General features: G+C 38.8%; 2 protein-coding genes and 1 pseudogene across 7 annotated transcripts in view; 1 reads left to right on the plus strand and 2 right to left on the minus strand.

Annotated features, from left to right (window-relative positions):
* The window catches only part of CDKL4 (cyclin dependent kinase like 4), a 54890-nt gene extending 33868 nt beyond the window's left edge, over positions 1-21022 (minus strand). For 2 of the 4 annotated variants that reach the window (XM_027555072.1, XM_027555074.1), the window contains exons 1-3: positions 20919-21022; positions 6552-6775; positions 3223-3344 (exon numbers count right to left, since the gene is read on the minus strand). In XM_027555072.1, the coding sequence (XP_027410873.1) occupies positions 3223-3344; positions 6552-6719 (290 nt within the window). In that variant the 5' untranslated portion in view covers positions 6720-6775; positions 20919-21022. Of the gene's footprint in view, positions 1-3222; positions 3345-6551; positions 6776-20894 lie in introns of all 4 variants that reach the window. The other 2 variants (XM_027555073.1, XM_027555076.1) reach the window with 2 other exon arrangements.
* On the plus strand, positions 501-1067 carry LOC113901123 (annotated as a pseudogene).
* Positions 21023-24832: 3810 nt separating the features above from the next.
* MAP4K3 (mitogen-activated protein kinase kinase kinase kinase 3) overlaps positions 24833-26517 on the minus strand; it is a 183245-nt gene continuing 181560 nt past the window's right edge. For all 3 annotated transcript variants that reach the window (XM_027555077.1, XM_027555078.1, XM_027555079.1), the window contains one exon: positions 24833-26383. In XM_027555077.1, coding sequence (XP_027410878.1) covers positions 26296-26383 — 88 coding nt within the window. In that variant the 3' untranslated portion in view covers positions 24833-26295. The remainder of the gene's footprint in view (positions 26384-26517) is intronic.

Below are 26517 nucleotides of genomic sequence, written 5' to 3' on the forward strand. Positions count from 1 at the left end.
GAGTCTGAAATGCAGTACTTGGATGCAATCTCAAAAATGACACAATGATCTCTGTTCGTTTCCAAAGCAAACCATTCACTATCACGGTAATCCAAGTCTATGCCCCAACCAGTAATGCTGAGGAAGCTGAAGTTGAACGGTTCTATGAAGACCTACAAGACCTTTTAGAACTAACACCCAAAAAAGGTGTCCTTTTCATTATAGGGGACTGGAATTCAAAAGTAGGAAGTCAAGAGCTACCTGGAGTAATAGGAAATTTGGCCTTGGAGTACAGAATGAAGCACGGCAAAGGCTAATTGAGTTTTGCCAAGAGAATGCAGTGGTCATAGCAAACACCCTCTCCCAATAACACAAGAGAAGACTCTACATCACCAGATGGTCAACACCGAAATCAGACTGATTATATTCTTTGCAGCCAAAGATGGAGAAGCTCTATACAGTCAGCAAAAACAAGACCAGGAGCTGACTGTGGCTCAGATCATGAATTTCTTATTGCCAAATTCAGACTTATATTGAAAAACATAGGGAAGCTTTTCATGAAGATGGTGCCGAAGGCGAAGAAGGAAGCCCCTGCTCCTCCTAAAGCTGAAGCCAAAGCAAAGGCTTTGAAGGCCAAGAAAGCAGTGTTGAAAGGTGTCCACAGCCACAAAAAAAAGAAGATCCGGACATCGCCCACCTTCCGGCAGCCCAAAACACTGCGGCTCAGGAGGCAGCCCAAATATCCTCGGAAGAGCGCCCCTAGGAGAAACAAACTTTACCACTATGCCATCATCAAATTCCCCCTCACCACCGAGTCAGCCATGAAGAAAATAGAAGACAACAACACACTGGTATTCATTGTGGATGTCAAGGCCAACAAGCACCAAATTAAACAGGCTGTGAAGAAGCTCTATGACATTGACGTGGCTAAGGTCAATACTCTGATCAGGCCTGATGGAGAGAAGAAGGCATATGTTCGACTGGCCCCTGACTATGATGCTTTGGATGTTGCCAACAAAATTGGCATCATCTAAACTGAGTCCAGCTGGCTAATTCCAAATATAAAAGTTTTCACTATAAAAAAAAAAGAAAAGAAAAACATAGAGAAAACCACTCGACCATTCAGATATAACCTAAATGAAATCTCTTATGATTATACAGTGGAAGTGACAAATAGAGTCAAGAGATTAGATCTGATAGAGTGCCTGAAGAACTATGGATGGAGGTTTGTGACACTGTATAGGAGGCAATAATCAAGACCATCCCCAAGAAAAAGAAATGCAAAAAAGCAAAATGGTTGTCTGAGGAGGCCTTACAAATAGCTGAGAAAAGAAGAGAAGTAAAAGGCAAAGGAGAAAAGGAAAGATATACCCATGTGAATACAGAGTGCCAAAGAATAGCAAGGAGAGATAAAAATCACTCAGTGATCAATGCAAAGAAATAGAAGAAAACAATAGAATGGAAAAGACTAGAGATCTCTTCAAGAAAATTAGAGATACCAAGGGAACATTTCATGCAAAGATAGGCATACTAAAGGACAGAAATGGTATGGACCTAATAGATGCATAAGATATTAAGAAGAAGTGACAAGAATACACAGAAGAACTATACAAAAAAGGTCTTAATGACCCACATAATCACAATGGTGTGATCACTCACCTAGAGTTAGACATCCTGGGATGTGAAGTCAAGTGGGCCTTAGGAAGCATCACTATGAACAAAGCTAGTGGAGGTGATGGAATTCCAGCTGAGCTATTTCAAATCCTGAAAGATAATGCTGTGAAAGTGCTGCACTCAATATGCCAGCATATTTGGAAAACTCAGCAGTGGCCACAGGACTAGAAAAGGTCAATTTTCATTCCAATCCCAAAGGAAGGCAATGCCAAAGAATGTTCAAACTACCGCACAATTGCATTCATCTCACACGCTAGTAAAGTAATGCTCAAAGTTCTCCAAGCCAGGCTTCAACAGTATGTGAACCGTGAACTTCCAGCCGTTCAAGCTGGATTTAGAAAAGGCAGAGGAACCAGAAATTGCCAACATCTGTTGGATCATCAAAAAAGCAGGAGAGTTACAGAAAAACATTTACTTCTGCTTTATTGACTATGTCAAAGCCTTTGATTGTGTGGATCACAATAAACTGTGGAAAATTCTGAAAGAGATGGGAATACCAGACCACCTGACCTGCCTGCTGAGAAATCTGTATGCAGGTCAAGAAGCAATTGTTAGAACTGGACATGGAGCAACGGACTGGTTCAAAACCAGGAAAGGAGTACATCAAGGCTGTATATTGTCACCCTGCTTATTTAACTTATATGCAGAGGACACCATCAAAATGATGGGCTGGATAAAGCTCAACCTGGAATCAAGACTGCTGGGAGAAATATCAATAACCTCAGATATGCAGATGACACCACCCTAATGGCAGAAAGTGAAGAGGAACTAAAGAGCCTCTTGATGAAGGTGAAAGAAAAGAGTGAAAAACCCAACTTAAAACTCAACATTCAAAAAACTAAGATCATGGCATCTGGTCCCATCACTTCATGGGAAATAGATGGGGAAACAATGGAAACAGTGAAAGACTTTATTTTGAGCTCCAAAATCACTGCAGATGGTGACTGTGGCCATGAAATTAAAAGACACTTGCTCCTTGGAAGAAAAGCTATGACCAACCTAGACAACATATTAAAAAGCAGAGATATTACTTCACCAACAAAGGTCTGCCTAGTCAAAGCTATGGTTTTTCCAGTAGTCATGTATGGATGTGAGAGTTGGACTATAAAGAAAGCTGAGTGCCAAAGAATTGATACTTTTTAACTGTGGTGTTGGAGAAGACTCTTTAGAGTCCCTTGGACTGCAAGGAAATCCAATCAGTCAATCCTAAAGGAAATCAATCTTGATTATTCATTGGAAGAACTGATGCTGAAGCTGAAACTCCAATACTTTGGCCACCTGATATGAAGAACTGACTCATTTGAAAAGACCCTGATGCTGGGAAAGATTGAGGGAGGGAGGAGAAGGGGATGATGGAGGATGAGATGGTCGGATGGCATCACTGGCTCAGTGAACATAAGCTTGAGTAAGCTTCCAGAGTTGATGATGGATAGGGAGGCCTGGTGTGCTGCAGTCCATGGGGTCGCAAAGAGTTGGACACGACTGAGCAACTGAACTGAACTAAACTGAATCCCACATGTAATGAACCTGGAACTAGCCAGCAGAACTTCAGTTTTCTAGATTACTTACCCGTTTGGGTTTCTTTCCAGCTCATTTAAAAGTGTGTGATCACAGTATTCAAAGACTAAATGCATTTTCCTCTTTCTCCTGAACACCTCAATGAGGTTCACAAGATTTGGATGTTTTAATTGCTGCAAAGGAATTGAAATACAAAAGTTGGTGATTCACTTCTTGTAATAGTTTCTCCCAGACCCCTTACAATTTTAAGAGCCAAAGGCTTTGCTCATCTTTCTCTGTGCATTTCTTGCCGAGAAATTATTACAGTTACTCAAAAGAGGAACTACTCTTAGTAAGTACCAAAGAATCTTAAAGCTGGAAGAAAGAATTTATCTAACATACCCCATAGTAAAGGGTAACTAAGCTGCTTGAATCTCTCTGGAGATAGCAAAGTACAACTTAAAATATAAGCACTAAAATTAAAAATGCTTTATGAATTTAGTGGAAATTCTAAGTATACAAGTTGTAAGATGATCTGAATATAGAATGGTAATGGAATTATTGAGTAAAAGACTATAAAAATCATCTATACCCATTTAGCTTATATACTGTCATAGATTTAATGTAAATGGCTGCATTGAAATCCGGCTTGGATTTTAGTGTTGTGCTCAGAAAGACTAGATCTCAACCCTCGAATCTGAAATAACTGCATATTCCAGGAATCCTTATGGTTAGTCTGTGTCTAAATTTATCACATTTTCAGCTCTCTTCTTTGATTTTCTTGTTCTGTCTTATGCTGAGATGTTTAATGAGTTAAATTCAATTCCCAGACTGAAGCATTTCACAAGGCTGCCTTTCACAAGCATTTCACAATGTCGCAAATCAAAGGAAAAACCCCGATTAAGTAAGATAATATCACTAAAGTAACTACATAATTTATCACCCAACCAGGGTAACGAGTATAAACCAGGACTGTCCCAGGCAAATCGGCACACGTGGTCACTCTGCCTATAGGTAAGTGACTGTATAATTTCACACGTGAACTACCACACTTTTGAAAGAAAATGCTAGCCAGACAAAAAGGGATGCTAACCACATGGAACACTGAGACAGAAGCTATAAACCAGGACATCTCATCACTCCTACTTTTGAGTCATCTTCCTGTTGTTTTCCCACTACAGTAGACGAATTAACTTTCCAAACCCTAGACACCATTTACTCAGAAAGATATGCAGTATTTTGTATATTGTAGAAACTCAACAAATATTTTGCAGGCCCAGTAGAGAGGCTTAAAGTACCGTGACTTGTACAGTATACTCTCTCTTATCTGTAAGCATGGCTTGATCAAAAAAAGAAAAAGAAAAGAAAACAAAACAAAAAACCAACCAACCAAAAAAAAAAAAAAAAAAAATAACCCAGAACAAAAAGTATCACCCTGTGATTATGTGCCTGCTGCTCAACAGTGTGGGGAAAGAGAACACATTACACATTAACTATACACCCGGGGCACCAGATCAATGTGTCTCCTATGTGCTCCACCAGCTAAAAGAGCAGAAAGGCAAACAGTGGACCGAACAGGTCACACAGGTGAGCCAGATGCTTCGTGCTGAGGCCAAAACTGCAGACTGGGAGCTAAGAGTCTCTATCAAGAGTCAGGGATGCGCAGGTACTGCAGCTGGATGTGCTGGCAAGGTTTTCAGCTCTCTCTCTGAGTGGATTGGCAATTTATATCTTCTTTGCAAATCAAATGAACTTAGATCAGAAAACAGTGACTTGTGTAAAGAAAAACAGGTAGTGAGGAGGAAATCAAAGGAAATTTAAATAGTAGGAGTATGTGAGGAAAGTAAGGTAGGTTTATCACGGAAGGGATCTCTTCAGGGCGCAGGTGGGTGAAACATACCAGAGGCAGGAGAGACGCACCTTCAGAGAGCCATCGTGCTTAGTTCTCAGTGGTGTCCTTCTTTCTGCGACCCCATGGACTGTAGCCCGCCAGGCTCCTTTGTCCATGGGACTCTCCAGGCAAGAATACTGGACTGGGTAGCCATTCCCTTCTCCAGGGGATCTTCCCAACCCAGGGATCGAACCTGGGTCTCCTGCATTGCAGGCAGATTCTTTACCATCAGAGAGCCATCACTGGAGACCAAAGTGAGTTGGAATCTGGCTATTTTTTTTACCTTCAAGTGCACCCTTAAATTGGACACTTGTAACCCAGGAGGTGCTACCTGAGCATTAACTGTACTTGAAGGGTTGGTGGGAGTGGGTGCATAAAAAGCTTTCCTATTAGAAAACCACCCACTGCCAGGTTCAGACACACCCAGTTCATCTGTGATGAGCTGTGTGTCTGATCAGCACTCTCTGCTGGCCACGAAGTTAACAGGGAACTGTTTTTAAAATCATGATGGATGTGCTCTTGAAAACTCCGTGCATATCAAGTCATATTTTAAACAAAATGCTAAAACTTTTTAGTTGAGGAAACCTGCTACAAATGTTTTTAAAGGGAAGGGAGTTTTATCTCCTTTTAAAAACTATATTTCTGGGGTTTTCCTGTAAACAGGTGACATATGCCAAAAGCCAAGGTGAGCTGTGTGTTCCTGAGGAAATCACACTTTTGTTACTCAAAGTGTGGTCCGCAGACAAGCAGCATCTGTGCCATCAGGGAGTTTGTTAGAAACACGGAATCTCAGGCTGACCCCAGACCTAGACTTAGAATCTGCATTCCAACAAGGTCCTCAGGGCATCCCGGTGCACTGCCTTTTGTCTCAGTTTCCTCCCTATGTCGCATGAGAAGCATCTCTAAGCTCTCTTAACGGCTCTAAACTTGTAAGATTTTTTAGGATAGGAAAAAATTTGCATAGAAAACTTGTGAATCTTCCATATTAAATCCTATGTTGTTTTAAAGCCTTTAAAAACAATGTAAAGGCTTTGTGTAAAGTGTGTATACATAGCTGGGGGTGATGGTCAATGTGTCTTAAGAACCAGTGAGCTCAGGCGGGCCCAAACCAGATCGATGACTACAGGCACTCTGATGCAGCCCTGTGGGTCCCTCTGTACCACAAAAAGCCCTTTTGGTTGCTGGTTTATGGGGAGAAGGACTTGGCTGGGGGTTGGGAGGAAAGGCCAGGGCTGAAGGGGAGGATAAACACTGGGGATGAGGGGACTTAAGACACTGAATATTTACCAACCAGAATGAGTTTTTAACAATCAAAATTTGAACAGTCTATGGCTGTACTCATAATATCACTTAAAGATCAGAGTGGCCAAAGCCCAAAGTGATGATCTATTTACAGAGTTGCTGATACAGAGGAATTTAAGTCCAACAGAAAAAAAAAAAGATCACTTCAAAATTCTTTGTAATTTTCCAGTACTGTGATATTATAGATGTACAGAGGAAGTTAACCTACCTTTAACATGCGTATTTCTCTTAGAGCTATTTTCTTAACGACAGGATCATCTTCGGATTCCACAAATTTTTTAATAGCTACCACTTGTCCCGAGGTTTTGTTTCTGCATTTGAATACAACCCCATAAGACCCCTCCCCAATCTTAGCTAATTTTTCATACTTCTCCATTGGTGTTGAAGTGATTTAAATTTCTGTACTGATTGACTTGCAGCGCAGTGTTGCACCTGGAAAATAAGATGGCTTGGCTTAATCACTTTACCAAGGATAGGGCTCTCACAGTTTACCACCTAAAATTAATTTGCCCTGGATGCCAAAGGTTTATTTCCATTTAACCTTAAATATACTAAAAAATATCTGGAGATTGTTTTGTTAATTCAGTAAGTCCTATGTAGTTATTCCAGCTACTGCAAAGATTCCACATATGCTTCTTATCATGGGTTTGTGTGTACTTCAGTTGAGCTAAAAGAATTTGTGGAAAGGAATATTATCCAATCTATTGTTGTCATTATCCTCAATAAAATGTTTAAAATATGATGCTGTAAAACCCAGCTGAAGGAACACTGCACACTCTGGTGTATGGTGTTTTCTGGTCCTATTCCAGGTTAATACTGCTGGCTACCAAGTGGGAACAGGGCATGGTATGGATACAAAGTGCTCTACTGCCACCTGGTGGACAGAAGAGAGACGGCTGCTGAACAAAGCGGTCATTAAAAACACTAACAAAATCTTTCTAGAGTATCGTTTCTGACCCCTGCTGCTGCTGCTGCTGCTGCTGCGTCGCTTCAGTCGTGTCCGACTCTGTGCGACCCCACAGATGGCAGCCCACCAGGCTCCCCCATCTCTGGGATTCTCCAGGCAAGAACACTGGAGTGGGTTGCCATTTCCTTCTCCAATGCACGAAAGTGCCCCTAGGGTTTACATGTATGGAGGAATGGATCCTTAAATTCTTAGATCCTAAGGAAAATAATAAAAAGCACAAAAAATTAAGGCAGCTCTAATTCTTCATGAATGCTTTCATATCCATAGAGACTTCTATGATAATACTATTTTGATTTTTCTGTCTTGCATCATACATCCATCAATTTTGTGGTAACTGGTTGACACGCTAAGTAACACATGAAGCCAACACAATTAGACATATACATCTAGCAATGAAAGATACACAAATTCTAAATAGTCTCAAAAATCCCACCCCAGAATCTTGATGATATAATCTCACAGTAATAGTTAGCAATTAAACAACATTGTTCCAATGAAATTACAGATCATCTGCACAAATTTTTATGAAGTAGGTGTTATTTGTATTCAATTATACAGATGAGAAAGCAGGCACAGTAAAGGAAGCATGGACTGAGAACTCAGGCAGTAGGGTTCCAGAGACCACAATTTGACTCACAACACTACACTGCCTTTTGGTGAATTCAAAAGAACGCACAATTTGAAGAACAGCTTTATCCAGGTATTCAGATTAATAAAATGTCAAGTGAAAGAGCCAATCACTTTAAAAACTTCTCATGTTTCAAATGAGGACAGTTTTTTTTTTTTTTACTTCACCATTATTGTCTTTTCCATCTAAAGAGTATCTCAGTGGAGAAAGAAATCATCTACTCTTGCTTGCAACCATAAAAATACACAACTGGGAAACGTATTTAAGAGGTAAAGGAGTACTACCTTTTAAAAATTTGTGCTTTTACAAATGCCATTTCTTTGTTGTTGTTTTTTGATTTTATTTTCTCCTATAAAAGGAAGAAAACTTAAGCACACACTCAAGTAACACATGGAAAATCCATCACAGGTTACAGCCTGAAAACTCTGTTAATTACACTGTATTTAAAAATAGGAATTATTGAGACTTTCCTTGTGGTCCAGTAGCTAAGATTTCACGCTCCCAATGCAGGGAGCTTGGGTTCAATCCTTGTTCAGGGAACTAGATTCCACATGCTGCAACTAAGAGTTTGCATGCCACAGCTAAAGATCCTGCAGGCTGTAACTAAAAAAAATCCCGCATGCTTCAGCAAAGATCGAAGATTCCATGCACTGCAACTAAGACTGAGCACAGCCAAATAAATAATCAATAAAACAAATATAAAAAATTTTAATATAGATATTATTATCTTAAAGGCATTTAGGTATAAGCATGCATACATTTGTCTTTCTGTAGCCAAGTAAAGGGCTTCCCCGGTGATTCAGTAGTAAAGAATCTGCTTGCAATGCAGGAGACATGGGTTCGATCCCTGAGTTGGCAGATCCCCTGGAGAGTGAAATGGCAACCCAGTCCAGAATTCTTGCCTGGAGAATCCCATGGACAGAGAAGCCTGGTGGGCTATAGTCCATGAGGTCGCAAGAGTCAGACATGACTTAGCAACTAAACTACCACCACCAGCCAAGTAAAGGGTGATCGGGAGGAGGACAGGAGAAATGGCACTTGCTTTAGAAAGTTATTGGCATAGAACATTGAAGATTTATGACTTCAACCTACTTAATGAGCATTACAGTTACTGAGGGAAATTTTGAATATGCCAAAAAAACTTAATTATGAAGTTTTAGTCTATGTGTTATTTTGTTTCCCTCAAGTAGGTGATCTGATCTACTGATCTATGATTTTCCTTTTCTTTCAACAGGTTCAGCAGCAAAGACTGATTGCTAAAAATAATATCTAGATCTCTGTCACATCAACCAAACTGTTGAATATGATAATATAAAGCACCAGAAAATAGTACTTTACTAGTAACATCACTGACTCGGTGGATGTGAGTTTGAGTAAGCTCTGGGAGTTGGTGATGGACAGGGAAGCCTGGCGTGCTGCAGTCCATGGGGTCACAAAGAGTCGGACACGACTGAGTGACTGAACTGAACTGAGTAACATGCCCATATTATCTGTTTTCCAAAGCCCTTATATGTTCATAGGAGATGAATCTGAGTACATAGGTAGGCGTTAGAACAAGGCAGGCATTTCACAAAGGAATTTATGGCTCTAATTCCAGCTTACTAGGACTCTATCAGAGTTTATAGAAGCTATAATTCCTATCTCTGACATGAGGTTCAGATCAGATATCTCACTGTTTGATGAACATCTCTAAATGAATGGACAGAAACATCTCAAAATCAATACATTCTAAATCAAATGTCTTCTTTCTAATCCTCTACCCTTACCCAAAGTTCCCAAACCTGCTCTGCACAGTTCCTAAATGGCTTGTCAAGATATGCACAGTGAAAACTGAGGCAGCCAAGGTCAGGGGCAGCAGCTTAAATGGGATCTCTCTCATGTACCTTTCACAAAGCTACGGAAGTCAACCAAAGCAATAAAACCACATAAATCCAATACAGTCAACATTATAAGGAGACAGAGGAGTCCAAACTTAAATAGAAAGATAAACACCCAATTCTGGAAAAGATACCTCTTGAGCTGCCCTTTTAAGCCCTTGCAGAGAGCAAAGATGGGAGTGGGGTGAGGTCTGGAAAAACTATAAAGAAGAGAGAAGAGTAAAAGAAGGGTCTAAGATAGACTTAGCATCACTCCTCAGAAGAGAAAAACACATTGCAAGCACAAAAAGTACTGAGAGTGTCCTGGCAGATCTGAGCACTCACTACAGGGATGAGACTTAAAAGTACAAGGGCATCTAGGAGGCATCAGTCAACTTGTCCTACTCTTGGGGAAGAGAAGGTAACAGGGAAGGGAGAGACTTATTCAGTCTTTGTTGGAGACTAGGTAAGTGAAGGGGAAAAGAAACAAGAGGATAAATTTGCAGTTCTGCAAGACAAGAGGGAATTCTGAAACAGAAGGCTATGTAAACCTTCCTCCCACCACTAAGAAAGCACAATCCATTAGACACTGCACTTCAGCACAGCAGCACGGCAGGCTTCCTTGAACTAGGATGGCTGTCAATTACTGTAAGCCTAAACCTGCCCAAGAAATAAAATAGAAAAAAGTAATCTCCCCACAAAATTATTAGTAGAAGAGAACAGAAATGAGAATAAAACATCGCAGCTGATAAAATCATTCCAGGGAGTTCCCTGGAATAGTGCATGCCAAGTCGTTTAAGCCGTTCTTGCTGACCCCATGGACGGTAACCCGCCAGGCTCCTCTGTCCATGGGATTTTCCAGGCAAGAATACTGGAGTAGGTTCCCATTTCCTTCTCCACTGGAATAGTGATAAAGGAATAACATATAGGTTGAGGGAATTCCCTGGCTGTCCAGTGGTTAGGATTCAGAACTTTCACTGATATGGCCTGAGTTCAACCCTTGGTTGGGGAATTGAGGTCTTGCAAGCAGAGCAGTGCAACTGAAAAAATAAAAAAAACAAAAGAACTTTCCAAAAAACCTAACCATGAAGCAGAAGAAAACTAACACAATATCTGATTTAAATATCCTCTAACAATGATTTGGAGATAGAAAGAACCACTTTAAATTGCTCAGCAGTGAAGAACCTGCTTGCCATGTGGGGGACCTGGGTTCGATCCCTGGGTTGGGAATATCCCCTGGAGAAGGGAATGGCTACCCACTCCAGTATTCTTGTCTGGAGAATTCCATGGATAGAGGAGTCTGGTCAGCTACAGTCCTTGAGTTGTAAAGAGTCGGACACGACTGAGCGACTAACACACATACAATGTTGATAAAAAAATAAATTGATAGTTGATTTAACTCAGGAAAGAGAAGAGAAAGAAAAATGATCTCAGAAATAGAGACTAAATAACAAGATGCCAACAGGAGAACAGAAATAAAAATTTAAGAAGGGAAATTAAAGAAAGGCAGACTAGCAGTTTAGAGGCTAAAAATGAGGGGGGAAGAAGGGAGCGAGTTTAGAGAGACAGCAGTTGAATGGAAGATAGGCAAGGAAGATACAACAAAAGTTAACTAGAGTTCCTTAAGAAAGAAAACAAAATAATGGAATAGAACCAATATTTGAACATAAACCAAGAAAAACTTCTGGAAATAAGATCTGAATGTACATATTGAAAGGACCCATCAGGTAATTGGCTAACTAACTCAGAACAACCAATTCAGAGACATATTTGAATAAAATTATTAAGATAAAGAAAACACTCTCATAGCCTCCAGTCATAAAGACTAAATAACTTCAGTGTAACAGAATTAGAGTGACGTCAAACTTATCAAGAGCAACATACAACGCAAAGTGAGAATGCAGCAGCATTTTGAAGAAATTCAAGGGAAGAAAGTGAAAGCCAAGGATTTCAACTCAGCCAAGCTGTCCTTCAAGGAAATAGACCAACAGTGTAAAACAAGCAAGAATTCCAGTAATGTTATATTCCTGAGCTCTTCTCAAAAAATCTGAGAGGATAACTTTCACCCAACCAAGAGCTGATTGGGAAAACTTCAGCAAAAGGACTTATAGTGAACATTTAATGTATTCAGTGTATTCAAAGACTTTGTATACATTTAAAATATTCAAAGACTGAAACAAAGGGAGGCACAAAAGTGGAAGAATAAATATATAAGTAAAAACTTGTAGATGTTACCAGTTTTGATAGTGTAGGAAGTAATGCAACTAAAAATTTGTTAAAAGAATGGGGGAAAAGGGAAGCAGAATAAGTTCATGGATAACTGAACTGCTGCTGCTGCTAAGTCGCTTCAGTCGTGTCAGACTCTGTGCGACCCCATAGACAGCAGCCCACCAGGCTCCCCCGTCCCTGGAATTCTCCAGGCAAGAACACTGGAGTGGGGTGCCATTGCCTTCTCTGGGATAACTGAACAGGTAGGAATAAAAAGATATATTAAGAAAAAACAAAAAACAACTGGGGGCTTCCTTAGGGACTTGGTGGTAAAGACTCCGCCTGCCAATGCAGGAGACACAAGTTTGATCCCTGGTCTGGGAAGGTCCCACATGCTATGCAGCAACTAAGCCTGTATGCCACATAGAGCCTGTGCTCCAGAGCCCAGGAACCACAACTACTGAGCCCATGAGCTCCAACTACTGCAACCCTCACGCCCAAGAGCCCATACTCTTCAACAAGAGGAACCACTGCCGTGAGAAGTCCACGCGCTGCGATGAAGAGCAGCCCTTTCTTGTCGCACCTAGAGAAAAGCCCGCACAGTAACGAAGACCCAGCACAGCCAAAAACAAACAAATAAATAATAAATAAATAAAATTATAAAAAAACTTGACAAACCAGAGAACAAAAGGTTAAATAAGAAAACAAGGACTATGAGAATTTTTTTTTTTAAAGTATTAGTCTAGGGAATTCTCTGGCAGTCTGGTGGTTAGCACTTGGTGCTTTTACTGCCGTTTCACTTCCCGTCAGGGAACTAAAATTCTGCAAACTGTGCAGCTCTGCCAAAAAAAAAAAAAAAAGGCATTAGTCTAAAGGTAACTACTGAAACAAAAATATAAGCTTTCCAAAATACCAAAGAAATTGAAAAAAAATAAATCTAACACAGTACATAGAGAAATTCAGAAAATTTTACATTCTGCACATAATAATTATAACATAAAACAATATGGCAGAATAGAAACGGAAATAAGTTGTATCAGTAAATATGAGTGGGCTTAAGTCATTTATTAAATGAGAAAAATTTTAAGTATGGCTCACAAAACAAGATCCAGTTATAAGCTATATGCAAGAGACACATCTAAAATAAAGTGATTCAGAAAGGTTAAAAATGTAGGAAATAGAACTGCCTTATGATCCAGCAACCCCACTGCTGGGCATACACACTGAGGAAACCAGAAGGGAAAGAGACATGTGTACCCCAATGTTCATCGCAGCACTGTTTATAATAGCCAAGACATGGAAGCAACCTAGATGTCCATCAGCAGATGAATGGATAAGAAAGCTGTGGTACATATACACAATGGAGTATTACTCAGCCATTAAAAAGAAAACATTTGAATCAGTTCTAATGAGGTGGATGAAACTGGAGCCTATTATACAGAGTGAAGTAAGCCAGAAGGAAAAACATAAATACAGTATACTAACGCATATATATGGAATTTAGAAAGATGGTAACAATAACCCGGTGTACGAGACAGCAAAAGAGACACTGATGTATAGAACAGTCTTATGGACTCTGTGGGAGAGGGAGAGGGTGGGAAGATTTGGGAGAATGGCAATGAAACATGTAAAATATCATGTAGGAAATGAGTTGCCAGTCCAGGTTCGATGCACGATGCTGGATGCTTGGCGCTGGTGCACTGGGACGGCCCAGAGGGATGGTATGGGGAGGGAGGAGGGAGGAGGGTTCGGGATGGGGAACACATGTATACCTGTGGCGGATTCATTTTGATATTTGGCAAAACTAATATAATTATGTAAAGTTTAAAAATAAAATAAAATTAGAAAAAAAAATGTAGAGACAGGAAAAGGTATATAGGACAAATGGAAACAATAAGAAAGGAATTTGTGATCTTGGTATCAGACAAAGTAAAATTAAAGCTAAAAAAAGTATTAAATATGACAAAAGGGGGCAGGTTTTAATGCTAAGAGCAAAAATTCATAATGTAGATGTAACAGTCTCAAATCACACAGCACAGCAATTACTGTTGTAAAGCAGAAACTCTAGGGCATGCAAGGAGACATGTATAGAAACAAATTAATAATGAGAGACTTAAATACATCACGCGGTAAAAGACAAGGCCAGTGAACACAAAATATGTAACTCTGCAGAAGACCCAAACAATGCAAGCAGTAAAGTGAACCTAGAGGAGAGATATAAACTGAATTTTAAACTCTGATAATACGGAATGGACCTTCTTATCAAGCACACAGGGACTAGTCACAAAAACTGTTGTTTCTGTTCAGTTGCTCAGGCATGTCTGACTCTTTGCGACCCCATGGACTGCAGCTTGCCCAGGCTTCCCTGTCCTTCACTATCTCCTGGAGTTTGCTCAAACTCACGTCCATTGAGTCAATGATACCATCCAACCGTCTCATCCTCTGCCGCCCCCTTCTCCTGCCCTCAATCTTTCCCAGAATCAGGTTATTTTCCAATGAGTTGGCCCTTCTCATCAGGTGGCCAAAGTACTGGATCTTCAGCTTCAGTGTCAGTCATTATTATTAAGTCACAAAGAAAGCATCAGGAAATCTCAAAAGTAGAAATATTATAAATAACATTCTGGTCATAAAATATCAAACAAGAAATTGGAACAAGAATTAAAAACATAAAATAAAAAAGATCTTCTACCTAGAAGTGAAAAAGTCTTCTATTAAATACCTCTTGGGTAAAGAGGGAAACACAAACTAAACTAATAAAATTAAAAAAAATGATTATGAAAATACAACATATCAAAATCTAGAAGATACATTTAAAGTAGTGGTTCTCTACTAGGGTTGGTTTTGGCCCCCAGGGGAATTTTTCAGGGTCTGGAGACATATTTTTATGAGTATGCAGAGACCAGGAATGCTGCTAAACATTCCTCAAGGTGCAGGACAGACCCCCATGATAAACACCACTCTGATCTAAAATAATAACACAGTTGAAGTACCCTGTCATAAAGCAGTAAAGAGAAGAAAAGCCAGAGATCAAAACAAACATATAGAAAAAAGATAGAAGGCTAAAATTAACAAATTAAGTTCAACATTTAAAAATATAGAAAAGCAAATACAAAATGAACCAAAGTAAAGCACAAAAAGGGAAACAATAAATTAATAAACTGAAATAGAAATTAATAAATCAAAGAAAACATAAAACAGTAAATCTAATTAATAAACCTAAATCCTGGTTCCTTGAGAAATTTAAAATAGACAAATCATTACCTAACTTAATGAAGGAAAAAAGGAGAAATAACAATATGTAAAATAAAATCACAAGAGGGAATAACCATCAAAACAGAAGAATTTTTAAAATATCATGAGACTATTTTGTAGGCATTTATGCAAATGAATATGAAAACTTGGATGAAATGGATAATTTCCTCAAAAGACAGAGTTTACCAAAATTTGTCCAATTAGGGATTGAGAATCTAGACTGGTTTAAGTATAGGAAATAGAGGAAGTTTTTTTTTTCTTTTTTTTTAATCCCACAGAAAAGCACAAGAGGTCAGACTTTGACCACTATGGTGGGGTAAAGAGATTGGCAAATTTTCTTCCTAAAACACAAGGATAACACTAAGCAAAACTGTCCAAGAAACAAAAACAAAAATACAACAGTTTTCAGGATCTGGAAACTGAGTAGAAGCAAAAAGCAAATGGGGAAGTATTTATTTATGATACGCTGCTAGAAGGCTACTTAAGAACAGTGGGGTCTGCGGCTTCTTGCCTGAGGCTTCCATCATTCCTCCGCTACCCCTGCCCCCAGTTCAATGAGGGCAGTAATAAGGCCAGTGTGGACGGGTCATGAGCCAGCAGCCTTGCTCCCGAGGCGGTGTGTTTGATATACCTCAGAAGATGAAAACCTGTGACAACGTCAGTGAAATTCTTATGAATTGATATGAAACAAATGGGAAAGAAAACAGTTTTTCAAGCCTTAAAATGAGGTTCTCATGCGGGTGAGGTGTAGACCAGCCAAGGGATTTATGGGAAGATCCTAAAAATGAGAGAACCACAGAGGGGCTAGATTAGCTTTCCACACACGGGGAAGATCAAAGAAAGTCTTAAAAAAAGTTAAAGCTTGGCAGGTTGGAGGATTGATTGAATTTTGAATCCTCTCTCCAACCCACATACTGATTTCCTAGAAGAGGTGGAAGACTTATGGCTAGAGATGTCTGAGTACCACCACTGCCCAAATTATTGGCGACCACTAAGCTCTGCAAGACAGTGGTGACTTCTAGAAAGCCAGACTAAAAAACTAACACACTGAATAGAAACATTAGCAGCCACACATATGGGAGGAGATGGACTCTGAAATACAGGCAGAATGCAAAAACAAAAATCAACCCATTAAAAAAACCAACAAAAACCCAGGGGAGAAAATCAGAATCCAGAATTTCTGGATAATATTTATCTAAAATGTCCAATTTTCAATAAAAAATTATGCAGCATGCTAAGAAAAGGGAAAGTGTGACCTATACTCAGGGAAAAAGTCAATAAAAATGAATTCTGAGCAGATGGATTTTGCTGACAAAGACTTCAAAATCAGCTTTTATAAATATGTTCAAGTAATTTAAATAACGAAAAGAGAATATGACAACAATGACTCAGATAAACAGGGAATCTCCACAGAAGAATGAGAAGCATAAAAAAGAACCAAATGGGAATTTTAGGGTCAAAAGATATAACTGAAAAATTCACTAGATGGATTCAGTAGCAGATTTGAGATGGCAGAAGACAGAATCAGTAAATCTGATAACAGGTTAATAAAAAATGACCAGTTGGAAAGAGAGACAAAAGCCTTAAGATGAACAGACTTCTGGAACAAAAATCAACAGTACCAATATACATGTAGTGAGATTTCTCAGAAAGAGGGAGTGAGACAAAGGGGTAGAAAATTACATTTGAAGAAATAATGGCCAAAACCTTTCTAAACGTAATGGAAAACACTAACTACAGATTCAAGAAGCTTAATAAATCCCCAAGTAGGATAAATGTGAAGAGATCCATACTTAGATAAATCATAATCAAACTTCTGGAAACCAAAGATGAAGAGATCTCTCAAAAACAGTGAGAGAAAATGATTCACATACAAGGGAACAGCAACATGCTCACTGACCAACTCTTCACCAGAAAAACAATCACAAAAAAATCAATAAAAGAAAAAACTCGCTCTTTAAAAAGATCAATAAAATTAATGGACTTTTATCTAGATGGACTAAGAAAAAAGAAAGAAAAATTACCAAAATCAGAACCACCCTATAGAAGAAGAAGATTAACAGAGAATATTATGAACAACTTTAAGCAACCACATTAGATACCTTGGTTGACCAAATGCCTAAAAAGACAAAATATCAAACTAACTCAAGGAAAAATAGAAAATCTGATTACACCCTTAAAAAATAAAAGAAACTGAATTGGTAATTAAAAATCTACCTACAAAGAAAAGTCCAGGCTCAGATGGCTTCACAGATGAACTCTACCAAACACCGAGAAGAATTAATATCAACTCTTCACAAATTGTTCTAAAAAATTGAGCAAAGAACATTTCCCAGCCCCTTCTGTAAGGCCAATATTAACCTTGATACAAAGTCCGAAAAAGAAATCACAAGAAAACTATAGATCATTATTCTCATAGATTTAAGAATCCTCAACAAAATTAGTAGAAACATATAAGGTGGATGTATGCCATGACTACAAAGGATTTATCTCAGGAATGCAAAGTTATTTTAATATCTAAAAATTAGTAATGCAAAACATCATATTAATATGACAAACAACGCAGCATCTCAGTAGATATGACAAAAATCCAACATCCATTCACAATAAAAATCTCAACAAACTGTATTAGAAGGGAATTCCCTACAGGAGATCTGTGAAAAACCTACAGTTAGTAGGCTGCAGTCCATGGGGTCGCACAGAGTCAGACACGACTGAAGCGACGTAGCAGTAGCATCATCAGGCTTAATCGTTCTCTCCTAAGACTGAGAAAAAGATGTCTGCTTTCACCCACTACTTAACATTGTTTTGAAAGTTCTCATCAGTGCAATAAGTCAAGTAAAAGAAATTAAAAGGATGTGCCTCGTGGCTGGGCCCAGGGGTGGACCCAGGTCCCCGCAGTGAAAACACTAATTCCTAACCACTGAACCACCAGGGAATTTCCAAAATATTTATAGTATCATTACTCATAGGAGTCCTAAACTGAAAGCAAACCATCAATTGATGAATGAGTATCCATGCAATGAAATACCATTCATTTCATTCAATTCAAAATACCAGTAATAGAAAAGAACAAAGAAATTAACACAATACTGTAAATCAATTACACTACAATAAAAATTAAAAACAAAATAGAAAGGAACAAAGTACTGATACATGCTATAATATGTTAAATATTTTTAAAAAACCCCATAATGCTATGTAAGAAAAGCCACACACACATAAGGAACACACATGATCGCATTTACATGAAATTTCTAGGAGAGTCATATGAGCCACTAAGAAGGACACAGGATCTCCTCTGTGATACTTATGCCAAAAAATGGAAACCTGAATATAATTATAAGGTAATAGTAGACAAAGCCAAACTGAAGACCATTCTACAAATAACTGGCTTGTGTTCTTAAAATATCAAGGTCATGAAAGGCAAAGATCAAAGTACTGTTTCAGACTGAAGGAGAGTGAAGAGAAGCAAAAATGAAATGTGATGCGTGATCTGGAATTTGGTTCTGGAATGGGGAAAATCGTAACTATAAAGAATCATCCTGGGATATCTGGTGAAACCTAAATACTGATTGTAGGTCAGATATCAGATTTCCTGATTTTGGTAATCTTTACTGAGGTTATATAAGATAATGTCCCAGTTCTTAGGAAATAAACACTGAACTGTTTAAAGGGACAGGATGTCTACAATGTACTCTCAAACAGCACAGAAAAATTAATATGCATATATATACAATACACACACAAAGAGAAAGAAAGCAATAAAAAATAGAGCAAAATGTAAACAATTAAAGGATATAAATGTATAGGAGTTCATTGTACTATGCTTTCAGGTTTGAAATTATTATACCAAAATAGAGCTATTTTAGGAACCTATATATAGGGGGACTATAGTGTCAACTCACTTTTTTTCTGCCTATCTAGTTCAATGACAGCAAAACATCTTTCTCAAACATCAATATAATCAGAGATCGTCCTTTCTCAAAAATGGCTATGGCTTCTACTGTCACAGAATAAAGTTCAAATTGTAGTATGGTATTTACAGTCCTTTCAACACTGGTCCCAATGTACCTTCCCCGCCAGTGCTTCTCAGATTTTTTCCCCAAACACTGTCAAGTCTCTAAGTCTCTGCTTACATGCTGCTTGGAAGGTTTGACCCCCAAACCCTTTTCATCTTTTGCAGTTCAACTCAAATGCTTTTTCTACTTACCATTTCCCTGATCCCCAAAGGCAAGCCCTTTCTCACCACACATACTGAGTTAACAACTTCCTCACTCCTTTTTTACACATTACTTACTGCACTTGAGGTACTTTGTTTGCCCACTGTCTGGCACACAGTAGGTGCTCGACCTGTCTGTTTCAGTCTTATCGTAATTTTATTTGCTAACCTTTCCACTAAATATGTACCTTTCTGCTTTAAACAAAAGCAGTAATACATTTTGGTTGTTAATATAGTACCTGGGCAGGAAATCAATATTAAACAGTGAGACAGTTATCTGCAGTGAATAGAAGCAACTGACAGAGAATATTTTTCAGTCACTAGTCACCTTCAATCTGAACCTATGTACCTCTTGGCTAATCTACCAAATGTTTGACTATTAAAGTTAATGAAGTTCTGTGTACAAAGGCAAAAACAGGTACAGGCTTGGGCCGACTGGTGAATATGACACAGACAGGTAGATACTTGAGTGGATCATTAAATTCTTTGAAAATGTTCTATTTATCTTCCTTAGTCTTGAGGATTTGCAAAAGGATGCACATACAAACTAAGACAACATTTGGGGGCAGATTATTTGCCATGATTGTACCACGAGGCAGGTCACGAGGGTTCAAGCTAGCCTTTAAAGACAATACTGAGAAAAGGAAAACAAAATTAAGAAAGGGAGAGGAAATGGGGTGAAAAAACATATTAATTTCCTAATCTAAAAGTTTATAGGAAACTGGTAAATCGTGGCATTATGAATAGGGGAGTAAGGAGACCCTTTGAAGACCAAGACAAGTTACAGATTCTACACGCTAAAAGTCACAATCCGCCACACTGTTATTATTTGCAATGCAACAAACATGTATTTATATTTAATAAAACTGACCGGAAAAATGGGCTATAAAACCATTCTCCGTCTGTCTTATAAACATCATACCAAATCGCAGAACTTCAGAAGTACACACACCCGTTTAAAAACCTGTCTTCGTGACAATACAACAGGATTAACTAAGAGCACCCCAGGAAACCAAAGACCACATCATTCACATAATCCAAGAAACGAACTTTGTGTAAAAGCCTCACATTTCATGTGAACACATAACAGATCTGAAAGTCTGGCATAATCCACTTGATTTCCAGGCTTCTAAACTAGCCTCGACCATACATTTAATGACAGTCCAGCTTCTCGGCACGCCAGGGGTCGATGTTCCCAAGCACAGCCGCTCCGCTGCCCCGGGGGCCCACACCGGGTGGGTCTTACAGTCGGCTGGTGCCACCCATCGCCTCTGGGCCCTCGCCCATCCCTGTCTGTCCCTCCGAGGAGGCCAATCGGGAAGGCTCCCCCGCTCCCCTTCTCTCAGGGAACCTTCCCTTCTCTGGAAACCTCCATCCAGACCCCGTTTCTCTCTCCATCGCCCCCGGCACTGACCCACCTGCCTCCCAACCGCCGGACTTACGGCTCAGACGGGGCGATGGCGACACAGCCTCTAGCGGCCCCGGCGCAGCGACTACGGCGCTGGGCGCTGTGCGCAGGCAGCCCCCGCGCGGCGTCTCCCGGGCAACCGGACGCTCAGGCCGCGCAGGGCAGGGCGGCTTCCGGAGCGGGTTCCCCCGGCGCCCGCCGCAGGGAAACTCGCGGCCTGGGTTCAGCATCTCGGTGGGTCACCTGTGGGCCAGCCCTTAACAGCAGAGTGTGGACGCAGCCGCAGTTTCTCCTCCCGGAACCTTTGTTAAGCTGCCCTGAAGGAGGCACTCGGGGAACGTTTTAACTTTTCCAGAACATTGCGATCACACCAAGTACTGTTCCTATCCCAGGCCTCAGGAGCACTAAAAGTTAGCATTGAAGTTACAGTAGGCCGTTTCCCTCCCTGGGCATAGACCTTGAGGTGGCCAGATCCTCTATTCTTAATCGTTCCTCTTTGGTTCTGCCCTAGTGTCCACATAGCTTCTCAGCAGATTTAAGGCTTTTCCGAAACAAGTAGCTTTATCTATTAGTTGCGGTCCATCGCTGCTGTTTTGATAATTCAGCAAGCATTGTTACTATTATGTGGGGCTGATTCACAGTGAAAGACATGTTTGCCACCCAGTAGGGAAGCGAGTCAAGCAAACAAGTAATGTGATGAATGCTATATGGGGTCATAGGTACTAACACTGGAAAAAGATAATTTTTCTAAAGTCTACTCGTTTACAAGATGAACGTGGGAACACTAACTCTATGTTGTTAATGAGCACATACACACTTTGGCCTCAGTAAAATGCTCCCCAATCATGCCCAGATTTAGGATGTCGATTATTCTGATTCCCTCAGAGGTAACTCTTCTTCCTTTTTCTTCTCTATCTTCAATTCTCCACTTCCTTCATTTGCTGAGACATATCCTCTAATCTCTGCCCATCTTTAGAAACAAAAGACAGAAACAAAAACAAAACTAGAAACTTTTACCTCCTTCGCCTTTAAGACCAAACATAATCCCACTGAACTCAAATCTACATAAGCTTGTATCAACTTATTTTTCTATCATTTTTACCCTCATCATGCTATATAGGTAATTTTCCCAGTAAGGATTCAAGAGATCACATCACCTTAGGTACAGACCCAACGCCTATTTTCTGTCTTTGGCCACATCACACGGCATGTGGGATCCTAGTTCCCCAGTCAGGGATCAAACCCTGCACCCCTGCATTGGAAGCATGGAGTCTTAACCACTGGACTGCCAGGGAAGTCTTTTTTTTTTTTTTTTGCCAATGGCTATTTTCATCATGGTATTTAATCTCTGCAGTTTCTGTAACTGTTGACTATTAGAACTACTCTTCTCAATAGGAAGCTCTTTACAAATAGGCCCATCCCTGCTTGGCAGTAGCATGTTAGCATGTCTTGTTACTCTGCCTCACACACCCTGAGCTCTACTTTATTTAACGTCACTATTCCTTGAATAAGCATTTTTGCATATGCCTACAGCTCCCTACCCTGATTTTTTTCTGCACTTGATAAACTCATCTATTAACAACCTGGTTTATATATAACATTCTATAAAGGCTTTTCTTTTCTCAAAGCAGAATTAGGCACAGCCTTTTGTATTGTTCTTCAAACCTATTTATTCATCCAAGTGTGCTCCTGGAATATTGGGAATGATGATCTTCTGTCTTCTCCCCAGTGTCAGTAAAGCACTTGGACCCACTGTGAATGATCAATGTTTGTTAGCTAAACAATTATCTCACCAGAGGAAACTTGGAAAGTCAAGTCTTTGTAATGAGTTTTGACTAGATGTGTTTCATAAGGTTTAACGGTAAAATCAATTATATGCAAATCCTTTTATTCTTACACAAAACACTTTGAATAAGGAAAATCTTTTTTGATAAAGTGAAAAATTAAAAGACAGAAAGTTAATTTCTTTTGCTGCAAAGAGACCATGAAAATCAGATTCTGAAATCCAATTCCTGGAGAAAGTAAGTGTAATTTCAGGGCAGAAATGGCTCGAGTGTATTTCAGAGGGTAGTGGATATATTCTGTGTAGTATACAGCTTAGCATAGTAGTTGAGAGTATACACTCTGAACTAAGTGCCTAGGTTCAAATCCTAGCTCCACTGTTTCCCAGCTATATTCTTGGGCAAGTTATTTAATCTTTCGGTGCCTTAGTTTCTTCATCTGTAATACGGCATTAACGATACTTACCTCATTGGCTGTTTTGGGGCTTCCATGGAAGAATCTATGGAAAATATGTGGAATAGCACAAACACATTCATTGGGCACTTATTATTATATTCCCTCATGTAATACTCTTTAGTGTTTACCCACTATTTAGTATAGCACACTTTCATCTACGGTAAAAAGTGATGCCTGTCCTTTATTTCCTGATCTCTACTGAAATCAGTAACACACTAGCAAGATGAATGATGCCAATAAGGCCTAGAAAAATTGGTATCATTTTCAACATCAATGTCCAAGAAACTAGCTCACAAGAATAGACAACTCTGAATTTCAATGAAATAAAATCTTTCCCAACATTTCAGTTAGGGACTCTCTTCCTATTTACTAAATAAAGATTCTCAATCAAAAGTTGGTAGGTGGAGCTCTCAAATTTGCATTCCTGAGTGTCACCACTGATTATTCTTTCTCAGTCAAGGGATACTTGGATCACACTCAGAAACACTGATTTAAGTTCAACATTGGGCCAGTGGTTCTCATGAAGCACTGTACATCAGAGTCATTTGTATAACTTTATAAAAATATGGCTACTGAGCCCTTCCTCAAAGACTGATTCCAGGGGTCTGTAGTTTTAAAAAGCCCGTGTGTAACATACAACCAGTTGTATACTTTATCTTCTGGAAATATTTTGAAATGGTTTGACAGTTAAATGTGAAGGTTACATTTTTTTGAGATGTGACCCTTTATGTAATTTACAGGATTTGGAAACTAGAAATACGTGGCCCAGGTAAAGGATCAACAACCTGATCAATAAATGCCAAGGACAGAATATTGATTTCTTAAAAATCTTTTCCATGAAATCTGTTTTTCAACAAACTGATGATCATGTTATACTGATAAAGATCTGTTTTTAAAACAGTCACTGTGTTAGTCACTCAGTCGTCTCCGACTCTTAGCGACTCCATGGACTATAGCCCACCAGGCTCCTCTGTCCATGGGATTTCCCAGGCAAAAATACTGGAATAGGTTGCCATTCCCTTTTCTAGGGGATCTTCCTGACCTAGGGATCGAACTCGGGTTTCCCTGCATTTCTTTAACGTCTGAGCCAGCAAGGAAACCTTAAAACAATCATTATTATTAATGCTAAGATTAGTCACAATGTATTTGGGCAAAGTGATAAATATACACGACTGCTATGATTTTTAACATCTCTATGATTTAGAAGTCAGTTTTAGATAAGGAAACTGTTCTGGAGTCAAGATTATCCAAGGTCATAATAACAGGCAGAGAAGCATTGACAAGAGTTGAAATGTCACCCACCTCTCAGTCCCCAACTCGTTTTTCTTACATCTAACTTTGCCCTCCTTGCCTTCAGAACTGCATTCCCCAGCATTCTCCTTTCCTTTCTCTACCCAGGAGTCAGCAAACTCTTTCTATAAATGGTCAGATGGTAAATATCTTGGCTCTGTGGGTCATGTACTTTTTTGGGGAAAACTGTCTTTTTTTTTTTTTTTGGTGAAAGCAGCTGTAGACAACATGTAAATGTATTTGTCCTAGTAAATTTCACTTAAGCAGGACTGGGCCCAGGAATGCAGTTTGTTGACTTCTCCAACTAAAAAATTATGAATGTTGTGATTTTCCTGATCAGAAAGTTGAAGAGCCTTCAAATGTAGGAATATTACTCTTTTATGAAATTTAGATGACGGATCAAATAAAAATGTCAAGATCTGAAGGATCACAATGGTTACTTAAGGATTTAATGCAGAGTAATTAAAAACACTTTTCTCCTTAATATGTTTTAATCTTACTATATACAGATTAAGCCAGATGACAAGCTACTATACAACAGCATGTTAAAAAACATGTTTATTTTACACTATGTACAATCAGGAACATATTTAAAAGCATTGTCAATTAAAATAAATGAAGACCATAAATCACAATTTAGTTTGTTCTTTGTGTATATACTCACATTAAAATATAAAGAACATATACCAAAAAACAGCCAAAAGTGTGCATTTTTCTAAAACTTGGTATATACACATTCCACTGGGAAAAAAGCAATCAAAAATGACTTTAACCAAAACTAAGTTCCTGTGATGTGTAGTAACCATTATATTGTTTCTATGAGGTAGTAACTAAATTATTTTGGCCAAGTGTTAATACTCTAAATCAAAAGAAACATGAAAATGATCATAAAATAAGGCCAACAAAAGTAAAAATTCCACTAGAAATTTGAACTGATTCCCTCTATGGAATGTTATAGTTCTTCAAAGTGATTATATGACATGTTTAGTGTGGACTCTTTGATAATGCTAACATACTCTGTGCATACTGTAACCCAGACAAACTGCAGTGCTGCATCACGGTACCGCTATTCTGTGACTCAAAAAGTGTTCAAAGGTATTGTTTTTAAGCAGAGACAAGCAATCTTATAGGATTCTCCTGAAATAGAAAAAAGACCAGTTACTACAACAAGGGGTTAATTGGTTTGTTTCACATAGAAAACAATCCAAATACATTTATAAAAGATGTTGTGGAGCCAAATGCATATTGACAATGTCACAGCTTACTTTTGTGACTTAATACATCACATATCAATACTTTGTGCAAATATAAACACACCAGTGTACTTGCATTAAAATTAAAAACAAGATTATAAAATGATTACAGCCTCCATTACAATTTTAAAAGTTACAAGATTTATCTTCATATTACTAAATTACATATAATAAAAATACAATAGTGTTAAAGGTACGGTTTCATTGCCAGCATCCCATTTTGTAATATAGCCACACCCAAGAATATACTAAAGAATTCTTAAAATATTAATCCCAATTGCATTTTCAACATTTACATCTGTACAGATAAGACACTTACTTGTACATCTCATAAAAGTACATTATCTACATAAATTCTTAGTGTGTGTCTTCAGCAATATGAAGTTTCACAGAAAAATACTGCCTATATGTACAAAGATTACATAACAATGAAGTAAGCACTTGTGTGGTTCAATATGCTAAATATATCCATACCACTTAAAACAAAAAATTGCCCCATCTTGTCTCATGCCACAATAAATTACAAGGAACTGAAGCCAGGTAACTGCGCTTCTGCACAGCTTCAAGCGTCCGATAATGTTGCAGTGGTAGTGTTCTTTCTTCCTATAGTTCACTGTCAGAGCACACTTCTCAGTAACTGTTTTCATGACCCGCCAGGATGTACAAATTGCTATTTGCTGTGGGGTTATCGGTTGGCCTACTTTCCAAAACCACGACCCTAAAATAGTAAACAAACACATAAAAAACATATAACAAAACAAAGTTATTCTTACAAACTAATGTTACCAGAAAATTTTTCCACTGCTTCTTCATTATATGCCTCTAATAAATGCTGCTTATTTGCTATGTGGG

This window comes from Bos indicus x Bos taurus, chromosome 11 (genome assembly GCF_003369695.1).
Source record: "Bos indicus x Bos taurus breed Angus x Brahman F1 hybrid chromosome 11, Bos_hybrid_MaternalHap_v2.0, whole genome shotgun sequence".
Classification (NCBI taxonomy): domain Eukaryota; kingdom Metazoa; phylum Chordata; class Mammalia; order Artiodactyla; family Bovidae; genus Bos; species Bos indicus x Bos taurus.